Source organism: Procambarus clarkii, chromosome 64 (assembly GCF_040958095.1).
Source record: "Procambarus clarkii isolate CNS0578487 chromosome 64, FALCON_Pclarkii_2.0, whole genome shotgun sequence".
NCBI lineage: Eukaryota > Metazoa > Arthropoda > Malacostraca > Decapoda > Cambaridae > Procambarus > Procambarus clarkii.
The window spans coordinates 15,045,947-15,058,460 of NC_091213.1; the positions used below are offsets into that span (position 1 = coordinate 15,045,947).

The following is a 12,514-nucleotide window of genomic DNA, read 5'->3' on the forward strand; positions in this document are numbered from 1 at the left end:
GCTATCAGGCCACTCACTTGTGTCAACTGCTGCTGCAAAATCTATTTATCTTATTGATTTTCTTGTTTATTGCCTTCGTAATTGATATAATAAAAGTGCTAAGCGTGTTAGAATAGAAATGATCGAAATCGTCCATAGGTAAAGCCAGTAGCGGGGGGGGAGAGAGGGAGAGAGAGAGAGAGAGAGAGAGTTCTAATCCATAAAACCGGTCAGCTGACATTCTTTTCCTTCCAAGTACTCGAAGTCCAAAATTATGCGCGTTCACGATTAGATTTAAAACATTACTATATTATATGTCTAGATCAGAAGCTACCTGCTTTGTGCTTGGGATTATGTTCCAAGTGTTTGGGGCTTCTTAGAGGCCATCAGAATATAAGTTCTTAGACTTGAACACCAACAGTACACTTGAACATCAACAGAAGCAGCTTATTGCATTTCTGTATAAATTCAGACTTCCCGGAATCACACCCTGGAGCAGAGCGCCGAGTCTTCCTGGATATTTGCAGGAGTAGAGTCCACAGAGCAACTGTTCGTGACTTGAATGATTTTTAAGGTGAAGTGGATCCGCATTGAGGTAGTGGTGTAGCAGCCTGACTAGCTCAGCCCCCAGGTGTCCTGACTCAACCTCCTCCTATGTAACGTGAGACACAAAATCACGAAATGCGCCTAGACTAGACACTCGTCATAGTGAAAGAAACGTTAGTAATAGCACTACTAGGAAGTAAAGCGTAGCAAACACCGGCATATGGGTGTGTTCAGGGCGCGGGGTTTTTTGGGCTTTCCCCACGAGGTTGGGTTTCTCAACTCGCCAAGTGTAAACACAGCACCTGATAGAGTGGAAAGACGATACCATGCACTTTGGTCACATGCAAGCCAACAGTCATGGTATCGAGCGAGAGGTAAACGCTAGGCTAAGTTATTACCTCCCTCCCTCCCTCCCTCTCTCTCTCTCTGTAAGGTGCAGTCACAATAGAAGCCGTTGGGCACACTAGCTGAAAGGAAGTTTCAGATCAGAAGCCAAATTCATTGAAGTGGACAGTAAAATATTCTCTTCATTAGTGGATTTTCCACGATCAGAATAAAGTTTAGATTTAGGAAAGATCTGGGTAAATACTGGTTCGGTAACAGGGGGTTGTTGATTTCTGGAACCAATTACCGCGTAACAAAAAAGGAATAGAATCCCTTGATTGTTTCAAGCGTAGGTTAGACATATGAATGAGATTGGGGTGGATATAGGAGCTGCCTCGTATTGGCCAATAGGCCTCCTGCAGTTACCTTCATTCTTATGTTCTTAATTACCAGGCCGAGGCTTCAATTAAGACAATATTGTATGTGCAAGTAACAAAAGTTTGGTATTTCACGGTATAAAGATGACCCAGAACAAGCCCATTTGTTCCGACGGGCGAAGCGGTGCAATTTACGCCATAAACTGCTTTAATGTAAATTTCAGGTAGCGCTTCCTAAAGAGGATTGCAAGTTTCCCTCAGGGAATTTACCGGGATTATCAGTAGGTTGTGTGTCCCTAGAGGGAGTGCCAGTAGGTGTTGTGCCCCTGAAGGGAGTGCCAATAGGTGTTGTGTCCCTAGAGGGAGTGCCAGTAGGTTGTGTGTCCCTAGAGGGAGTGCCAGTAGGTGCTGTGCCCCTGAAGGGAGTGCCAATAGGTGGCTAATGGGAATGCCTGTAGTGTATCTTTGAAGGGATTGCTAGCAGGGTGTCCCTAAGACTGCCAATAGCATTTCTCTAAGGGGATTGTCAGTAATGTGTCCCTAAAAGAAATGCCAGTAGTGTGCCCCCCTAGGAGGGGGGGGAGGCCCCAGCAGGTAGCGTGTCCCCTAAGGGGACTGCCTGGCGTGTTCATTACATGATTACCTGGTAGCGTGCCACTAGCCTGGGATAAGGGATTTCCTGGTAGATTGTCGTACTAATAAGAAAATGACCAGGAAAAGGTCCCTGGATTGATAACCAGAATGTGCACGTGAAGGGAGAATGGATTCCACGTATGGTCGTGACTCGAGTTCCCATACACTAATTCCTTTCCTAATAATTTCTCCCCCACTCTTTCTTGCTACTTCTCGCCTCTCTCTAGTCTTTTCTACCTTCCTTCCATCACCTCTTTCCACTCCCCGTAAGTACTTCCGCGCAAACAGAAACAGTCACTGATCAGGCTATCGTCAGGGAGGCTTGGCCTCAGACAGGGCAGCTAGGATATATAAATTACTACATGAGGGCTACATATGGGATATAAATTACTACTTCGGGGTCCCTGGCGATGCCAGGGACCTCGAAGGTTTTGTCATTAAAGTGTTAGGAACACAAGGATTCCATTTTTTCTATCAACAAATTTAGATACATGTGGATTTGTGCAGCTGCCCTAGATTATATGAATTGGAGTACAGAGTGTGTCAAGAACTAGCTGCCCTAGGTTATATGAAGGGGAGTACAGAGTGTGTCAAGAACTAGCTACGTGATGCGAAGAAAATCCACATCACACAGGATAGTTAGTCCTACAGAGCCACGTGATCAGTAGTCTGTACTGGCAAACCTAAGATATATTATGAAGATATCATTGAGTACACAAGAGCGAATAAGGTAGCAAAAATGTCCCCATCTCACAGGATGGTTAGTCATACAGGGGATATGTGATCAGTAGCCTGCACCTGCAAATTTGGAATGCATAATGAGGATATCCTCAAGAATATGATAGTTAATTAAGTGATTGCAACGCTCCAGGTACCTCATCCGGGGGTTCTGAAGGATCTAATAACCGGACATTCAATGATGTAGTGTACGAGATCATGACCCAGTTCCTGCTCACAGAGTTTGCACCTGGAGTGCTCAGGATTGAGTCATCACCTACAGCTACCTGCCACAGGTAACGGTAACCAAAACTGATCCTGGCAACCACTATTCCTCATCAATTACTCTGCCAAGTTGGGTGAGGCTAGCAACAAGCGTCTGGCCTCGAGCTTTAGACATTCTTGTATAGATAAAAACCGGCCATAGGTAGCGCAGCCCATTTGTCACGCAGCTCTCTTTCCATTTTCCCTGTCTCTTCTCGTTTACTTCCCTCTTTGTATCCCCATCCCCTCTCCTGCTCTGCCTCGCTAAATTGGTCTTTTTCCACCAATTAGAAACTCGTTGCGCCGTTAACGTAATTAGAGTGCCCCCACAAATAGTTTGAAGTATTTTTTGTAGTTAAAATATAAATGATAGAGACATGAGTTGTTTTGTGGTCTCTCTAGTTTAACTACCGACTGATCGTTTATCATTAACAGTGGACATCAATTTAACATCCGCAGCAACTGTGTATACCAGGCCCCGTCGGCCTGGTCGACGACCGGGTCGCGGGGACGCTAAGCCCCGGAAGCACCTCAAGGTAACCTTTCAGATTTTTTTGGATTTGAGAATTCGAGTGGTATACACAAGTATACTCCTGCTTCTCAGTAGGTAATACACCGAGATGTTGCTTTATCCTTGAACAATTTCGGGATAAAATTGCACTGTTCGTAGATCAGAAACTGGGCTGGACTTAGACTACTGTCTTATCTCGTCAGTCGATAAGTGTGTATCACTTATCGATGCTTTCAAATTTCTGATGATTTTGGCATCGACTGACTTATTATCCACCAAACACACACCGAAACTACAACGTTCGAACAAGTCTTAACACCACCTAATCAGTTATAACTACCAATATAGCAAGTTGTAACAAGGTTCTAATACGTCATAAACACGTTAAGCCAAGATGTAACAACTTTATTACAAGTTGTAACAAGCGGAAAATAGAGACAGGTTCGGTTTGTGTTTCCAGGGTACTTGTAATTGTGTTGGCTTGCACTTAACATGGAACGCTAGAAAATTCGTGATATATAATTTTATATTTTTGCTTTTAACATAGTGCTGTTTTTGTCATGTAACAATTACAATTCGAACCATATTTTTTGCAAAAATAAAAATATATTTATGCATATTGTTCTTCTATATTATATCCTATTTTCTTAATCTTAAAAATATAGGACTACAAGCACAGATGAAACTTCAGCAGGCTTATATTAGCCCATGAGAGTTAGTTTTATATTTATATCTATCTACACTCAATACTGTATATGTCTAACCTCTTTCATGGCTCCAGTGATCAGGGCGTCTATGATATTACCCGGTAATTTGTTTCATAAATCTACAACCCTGTTTCCAAACCAGTATTTACCCAGGTCTTTCCTATATCAATTGTATCGTGTTCTATTTTATGTGGGTGTATTTATTATCCTATTCACCCTATCATTAGTGGGCTGGATCTCCTGTCGGTATCTTGAGAAAAAGAGTTTTTTATTGAGGCTAATAAACTTGAAATGGATGCATGATTTCTTTTACAACGGCAACGTCGCTTTATGATCGGACACGCGTCATATTTGAAATGGTTTTACTTAGCTTAAGTTCAAAAGCTTCTGGTTAACTTATTGAAGTCGATTCATATTAAACCAAGGACTTGTCAATATTACGAGTCTTTTAATGTCACTAAAGCACCGGAATTTCGACGATGCGGTCTATACCAAGGCATGGGGCCAGGCCTATCTTGTGATTAATTGGTTTGACTAATAGGCTGTTGCTTGCAGCGGCCCGCAGGCCCACAAACATCCAATACAGCCTGGTTGGCCCGGCACTTCTTGCAGGAACTTTTCTAATTGTTTCTTGAACTCGTCCAGTTTTGTTCCGCCAATATGGTAGTGTCATACTTATCCGAGCACCGGGAGGTTCGCGTCATTCGTCCACAAACTTGGTAATCAACGTTTCCATTACGTCGTTTGGAGGCTGTAGCAGTTTGGTGCAGATAATTGGGTCATTAGCATAATGTGAATGTGAATTCAACGACTCTGGTTCGTGCCTTGTGTCTGCTTATAGGCGTTTGTTTTTGTATAGATTGTACTCGCTTGGTTGTGCTTGCGGGGGGGTTGAGCTCTGACTCTTTGGTCCCGCCTCTCAACTGGTGTACAGATTCCTGACCCTACTGGGCTCTATCATATCTACATTTGAAACTGTGTATGGAGTATCCCTCCACTCCAGAGGCAAGAGTGCCTCTGATCGCCTGCCAGTTGTGTGTGTGTGTGAACTACATGCAGTAGATATATAGAAAATAGGTCTGAAGTCAGTACATTAGACGAAGGACGGTTAGAAAGCCGGGGTCCAAGAGCTAACAGATCGATCCTTCAGGCACAAATAGTAAATACAGACGCACACAAAGTTTAACAATCCGTGTCAATGAATCTCTCATCTGTATATGACAATCAATCTCTATGTTTTTAGTTTTAATGTATAGGCTTAAAGAGTAATCCGACACCCGAGGCAAGAGCGGGGGGGAGAGGTACTCTACTGGAATGTTGGGATGCAAGTCTCGGTCAGCGAGCCATGGGAACATTTGTTTTGATATTTAATTTTATCACGTTGTAATTATCATGCTTGTTGCCGTCGTTGTCTGTGGCCTGGCAACACCTGCCATAGCCTGTCAACACCCGTCATGGCTTGCCAACACCCGTCGTGGCTTGCCAACAGCCGTGACCTACGAACAAGTTTTAAGTGGCTTTAGACCGGCAACTTCAACCTACCTGACAAGAGTCTTGTGTCTATTACTTGACAAGAGCCTCGTGTCTATTACCTAACAAGAGCCTCGTGTCTATTACCTGACAAGAGCCTCGTGTCTATTACCTGACAAGAGCCTCGTGTCTATTACCTGACAAGAGCCGTCATGTCTGCTGCTTGACAACATATATCAATTTATATTAGCTAAATACATCTGTTATGTTACGTTACAGGCATTATGTTCATGTCAACAAACCATCATGTGTGTTGGCTTACTAACACACATGATGGCTTGTGTGTTAGTAAGAGATACTAACTAACAACAAAGAGGCACTATGCCTCTGCAGGATAGCTGGTGGGGGCTGAGACTCGCCCCATACCTACCTCAGCGCTGCACCAGTCCCAGCTGTTAGATGTAACACAATCATTTAGTGGCCCCCCTCTCACCGTCCACCCTTCCCACTGCTCTCTCACGCAGCACACCTTGTCCCTCCTCTCTCTCTCTCTCTCCCTCTACTGCTCTCTCACCCAGCACACCTCCTCCCTCCTCTCTCATTCGGCACACCTCTCTCACCCAGCACACCTCCCTCCACTGCTCTCTCATTCGGCATACCTCTCCTCTCACTACACTCCTTTATTTTCACCTCCTGCCATCTTCTAAAATCACTCTCTACAACTTCCTGCTTCCTATTCATAAAATCCCTTTCTGCCCATTTTCTCACCAGAACCCTTCGCATTTCCCATCTCAAAAATATATTTACGTAATTATTAAAAATGTTGCTGTTGAAAAGGTTCGAATAGTAACTAGGTTGTTTGTATAACTAATTTAAACCTTCGTCATAAGGGGGAGAGACACTTACCATATGTTCGGGAGATTTACAAATTACTGAACATATTTGCATAAATAAAACAATATATTAACTATGAAGAGCATTTGTATTGTGCCTGACAAGAGCGCAGAACTTGTATACTTCTTGAGCAAGCTTATTGAACTTTAAACCCTTGATAATTATTCTCAATTATTGTTACTAGAACTGTTTTTTTCCTGTTCGGTTATAGTCAAAGAGCCCAAGTACCAACAGCAGACTTATCAGACTGATATATGTTGTCACCATCCTCACTTCAAAACCCTGATCATAATTATACATCAGTATATAGGATCACTGGAGTGTTTCAAGCGTAGGTTAGACACACATGAGTGTGGACGGATATAAAGTGGAGCGGCCTCGCATGAGCCAAAAGGCTTTCTGTGGTATTTATTCTTATTCTTATGTTCTTCTTCCTACCGGTTCTAGCCATAAAACTCTAGGAATAAAGAGCGGGAGTACAGAGGACGAGACAACAGGGTACAGACGTGTACAGTTCTGGTAGCACTCGGCCACCCTCCTACCCACCCTCCTACCATTACTCACGAACTGTATTGAACCAGTTACAGTGCAATCCAAGTTCAGAAAAACATTTCTAAATATTTTTGTTAACAGAATGCACTATGCTAAAGGACAAGAATAGTGAAAATATGATCAGGTTGAATTTTTTTTAAGCTGTTGATACGAATTTCACGGCGAACGTTTACGTGAATCCGGCTTCAGTGTGAATTTTGCAGAGCGATCTGACAGAAAAAGATTCCTTTATTCAGAGGGATTCGAATTTTAAAGGTTTATAATATTATATACGTTTGAATATATATATATATATATATATATATATATATATATATATATATATATATATATATATATATATATATATATATATATATGGACCACGGAGGAAGGATTAAGACAGGAATTTCCTTAAGTACTTTCGTATTTAATAATACATCTTCAGAACGATGAATTTACAGGTAATCCATTAGGTTTCATTAATCCGGTGAAGACATGCAATTACATGACTTCCGAAACTGAAAAAAACAACAGTTACGAGGAGAGGCTAGAGGTGTTACATATGACAGGAGAGAACAAGAAGAGGAGACATGTGCAAAAATGCAAAATAATCACACCACTACACATAAGCAGATGCTGTATAGTCATATGCAGACGAGGAGTCAAAATAACGTGGCTGAAGTATGTTGTCCAAACCACATAATCGACTTGAGAATGGTCCAGGACGGACAGAAACGTCGTCGTCCCTTCACTTCCTAGTGTGTGGTCTGGTCAACATGTATAGTTATACACTGTCAACGTCCGACTGATAATTGAGTATAAATCCGTAATCATAAAATGCTTAGCAGAATACTTGAGGCGAGGTGCATAAAATGTAAATACTCTTTCCTCCCACAGGTGGCGGGCATGGCTGGGACCACTTGGGGCGACTCCGAGTGGGGAGACCTTACTGACTGTGAGTGTGGGGGGCCATCGCCCCCCACCTTCATGCTGCCTCCTCCGCCGCGGCCCCCGCCACCCCCTGACGCCCCCAACGAAGACCTGGGCGACTGCGAGGGCCCCTTCACCTGCCCTAGCCTGCTGGGGGCCCGCGAGGACCAGAGGCCCACCGCTGGCAGGGCCCCCATGGCTGTTGTTATTGTCTCGGCCGCCACACTGGTCGTCCTGGTCCTCGTAGCTGCCATCATTGTCTGCAGGTGAGTCCCGCTGCCGTCTGTACTGCTGCTGCTGCCTGCCTCTCTACCGCCACCTACATCACTCCCTCTCACTAACCTCCTCTACATCACTTTCTGCTTTACTACCGCCATCTACGTCACTTCCTGTTCCAATAGCGCCATCTACGTCACTTCCTGTTCCAATAGCGCCATCTACGTCACTTCTTGTTCCAATAGCGCAATCTACGTCACTTCCTGTTCCAATAGCGCCATCTACGTCACTTTCTGTTCCAATAGTGCCATCTACGTCACTTCCTGTTCCAATAGCGCCATCTACGTCACTTCCTGTTCCAATAGCGCCATCTACGTCACTTTGTTTCTCCTTCATTACCACTTCCTTATAAACCCACGCCCACCTTATAAACTTTACAAGCCCCTGGCCACAGTTCGGGAACAAACTTAGGCATTGCCTCCTCGGAGACGAAAGAACAAATCTTATTTAAATCTCGTCTAAGTTTATATCGTCTATCATAACTTGTCACTCTCCCCCCTCACGTTGGTGTCCTTGTGTCTCTGTGACCTCCCCTCACGCTTCCTGTCCCCTGTCCACCTTACATGCTTCCTCTATTGGACCATGCAAGGCAGCTCCTGTTTATATTTACCGAAACTCATTTATATACACGTTTAACCTCTGCTTGAAACAGTCCAGCGAACATTATTCCATATATCAACTATATTTCTCTCCTATTCCCTGTATATAGAGGGAATGGTTCCAAACCTGCGCACAGAAATAACATCACATGAGACCTGGAGGCATGGCAGGATGTGCAGAATACCCCCGTTGAAAAAAAAGAGGTGCTATAGGTACTCTGGGAGAGAACTCTATCAACATCAAGGGGCCCGAGACTGTTCAACACGCTTCCACTACATTCATTTAAAATTTAACTGAATCGTCAACACACTGAGGGAGGTGCCCCCAAGAATACTTGAACCTAGCAGCTTCTTATGATGATAGACAGGAGAGTACTGAGACTAAGGCTTACAATTAAGTTTATACATATTTTTTACGACTGAAATCCTATGGTACCTAATCCCTAATAAGGCATATAGAATGGTCGATGCTTGTGATGTTAGAATATGGGAACAAGTACTCAATCAATATACAAATGTAAGAAAATCCATGGGAGTCACCAGATGATTGATGAAGGTTAAATCACCTAGCTGACGCCTGACAGCTGGGTGGACAACGCTTCAGATTCGTAGTCCTGAGGTTCCGGGTTCGATCCCCGGTGGAGGCGGAGACAAATGGGCAAAATGTTTCTTTCACCCTGATGCCCCTTTTACCTAGCAATAAATCTGGGGTTAGACAGCTGCTACAGGCTGCTTCCTGGGGGTGGAGGCTTGCTCGAGGATAGGGCCGCGGGGACAGGCCCCGAAATCATCTCAAAATAACCTCAAGATAACCTTCCCTGCAGTGACCACCAAGCCCCAGCGCACCAGTCCAACTTAAGGACCCAGCTCACACTAACTAAAAATCCATCTTCCTCGGCTCTCGTCCCCTACGTTCTCCCTCCCACCCCGGGGTTATGAGGTCTTCCACGAGAGTTTAAACATGAAATTTGCTACTTATCGGAAGGGGATTAGCCCACCAAACCTCTTGGGTATCAGAGGTGGGTACACGATGCACTACCTCACCTCTCTGGTTCAGTTTTGATCCTGTCAGCAATAGCTTTGCTCCCTCGCACAACTTCTGGCTAACATAACCCCAGAAAACCCAAAGAAGGCTTCAGAGAAGGTTGAGTCCTGGGGCTAGATTCACGAAGCAGTTACGCAAACACTTACGAACCTGTACATCTTTTCTCAATCTTTGGCGGCTTTGTTTATAATTATTAAACAGTTAATGAGCTCCGAAGCACCAGGAGGCTGTTTATAACAATAACAACAGTCAATTGGCAAGTTTTCATGCTTGTAAACTGTTTATTAAATGTAACCAAAGCCGATTGAAGAAAGTTGTACACGTTCGTAAGTACTTGAGTAACTGCTTCGTGAATCTGGCCCCTGAAGAGTTGCCTCTCAGGCCACCCTTCACGACTCAACTTGGGTCATCCTCACCTGTGTACACACAGGATGGCTCGCCTTAGTGGGGTCATAAGCTTCAGCTTCCCGTGTATTAAGGTGGTTGTGAGGCATTTTGCTAAGACAAAAGTCTCCATCGGTGTGTGAATATCGGTGTTACCCTTCTTCCGTTACACCCTTATGTGTAGAGGGAGAGCGTTGAAAAGTCTTGCACCCTTGACGTGAATAGAGTTCTCTCAGTGTGCCTATTGCACCTCTGCAATGGGGCTATTTTCAATGGGGGCTGTTTTGCACAGCCTCCTGGTTTCATGTGGAGTTATTTCCCTGTGCCTTTCTCTCTTCACCTCCCTCCCTGTGCCCTTCTCTCTCACTTACCTCTTCCCAAGTTTACCTATAGCTTTTTGCTATGCCTCACACTGCCTTTATCCCCCTCCTTGTCTGATTCAACCTTTCGCTTTCACTCAGTTTTTCTTCTCCCTTAAAGTCTCTCTCCATTCTGTATTCTCCATCGTTTCTCTTCTCTCAACTGGACGTCCTTTTACCCCTTCCACTTCTTGTTTCCCCTCCACCTCTAGTCTCACCTTCACTTCCTGTTTATCTTGTGTTTCCTATATCTCCTTCATTTCCCGTTTCTCTTCCATGTCCTGGGCCTTCCCCACTCCGTGCTCCCCACCACCTCCCCCCCCCCCCCACACACACGACTAGCTCAGTTCATGAAGTAGCGCGGCAGCTTCATGCACATTATGCGCCCTGGGATGTACAAACTTGGGCCATGGCGCCAATTCTGAGTGGTAATAGGGCGCGATCTGCCTGACAGTTGTGTCTGGCAGTTACATCCCGTGGCTGAGTGAGGGCACTGCCGCCCGCCCGCCCAGGAGGCCAGAGCCGTCCGGAAGGAGGCCAGAGCTGGGTGGGAGGAGGCCAGAGCCGTCCGGAAGGAGGCCAGAGCTGGGTGGGAGGAGGCCAGAGCCGCCCAGGAGGCCAGAGCCGCCCAGGAGGAGGCCAGAGCAGCTCGGGAAGAGGCCAGAGACCCATTGTGTTGAGAACTGGTGAACTTTCTGAAAGCAGCAACACAGTAGAAGAGCCAGAGGCTCAGGGTCCCACACTGGGATATGTCTGAATCTCCAATCCCAAAAATCCTGATATCTCTCATGCAGAGGCAGAGACTGAACAAGTAAGATAATCCAAGCTAGAAATAGGGCAGTTAAATAAACCATAGATGTAGGCAAGTCGAAAAGACTAAATAAATCAAGTATTTTAATTCCTGAAGATTGTAGGCTTAACACAGTTACAGCCACTACGGGCTCGCCATAGCCCATGCTACTTGGAACTTTTTGTTCCAAGTAGCTGAATCTAAAACAACAACAGCCGTGGAACAGGTGAGGGGAGAACAGGTGAGCCGAGGGAGGCGAGTGTTGGCGCACTCCGAGTGTGTTGACATTCCTACCCGCCATCACCGCTCACGCTAGGCTTACTGCCGCAACTTGCTGCTGCTGAGGCTTCAAGCACACACACTCTTACTACCTCACGCACGCACTTGCCGCTCCACGCACGCATGTACTTGCTGCTGCACGCACACGTAGACTATATTACCCTCAAATTTTTTACGTTGATTAATTTAAGATTTAGGGATTTTCCGTCTAATATATCTGCTATCCAGCTGTGAGTTCACAAGGTATATTATGTCCAGTTTCTCATACACACCAATAATCAGAAGCATGGTGGGGGGTGTGTGTGGGAGAGGGGGGGAGTTGTTCGTGTGGGGGGGGGGGGGGAGTTCTGTATGTGTGGGGTAAGGGGTTGGGGGTGACGGGGGATGTGTGTGTGAGCTACCAACCAGAGTGACTTACCACACCCATCCACTCAGGGGGTGACTTACCACAGACCTGCTACTTAACATCTAACTGGATCACAGTCCTATATAATGCCATACATCAGACAAATATGACATGTGGCTGGAAAATTCGAGCCCCAGATTCAGGACAACCATAAGCGTGTTCTCAACCGGTTGCCAATATTGGTTGTCCGGCGCCCACGTGCCCTCACGCACAGGCCGTCCCTCACACCCCGGCTGGACCCGGCATTAACCACAAGGTCTCAGGTTACGTAACTGCACTGCGTGCTGGCCGTGAGGATATTAGCGATACAGCCTTGTGATAATCTCGGGACTGGTGGTGTCGCGTCTAGTAAGATCCACGGGCGGTTGTTCGACGTCCTCCCAGTGAGTATAAGAAATATTGCCGGAACAACCGTGGACATCTTCTAGAGAAAACTAGACTGTTTTCTAAAAAACGTGCCGGACCAACCGAGCTGTGGTGGGTATGTGGG

General features: G+C 45.3%; 2 protein-coding genes across 2 annotated transcripts in view; one reads left to right on the forward strand and one right to left on the reverse strand.

Moving 5' to 3' along the window:
* LOC123769005 (uncharacterized) overlaps nucleotides 1-12,514 on the reverse strand; it is a 312,934-nt gene that overhangs the window by 155,286 nt on the left and 145,134 nt on the right. The window lies entirely within an intron of this gene.
* Nucleotides 1-12,514, forward strand: part of LOC123769004 (uncharacterized) — a 44,471-nt gene that overhangs the window by 23,855 nt on the left and 8,102 nt on the right. Inside the window, exon 2 of the mRNA XM_045759937.2 lies at nucleotides 7,854-8,152. Coding sequence (XP_045615893.1) covers nucleotides 7,854-8,152 — 299 coding nt within the window. The remainder of the gene's footprint in view (nucleotides 1-7,853; nucleotides 8,153-12,514) is intronic.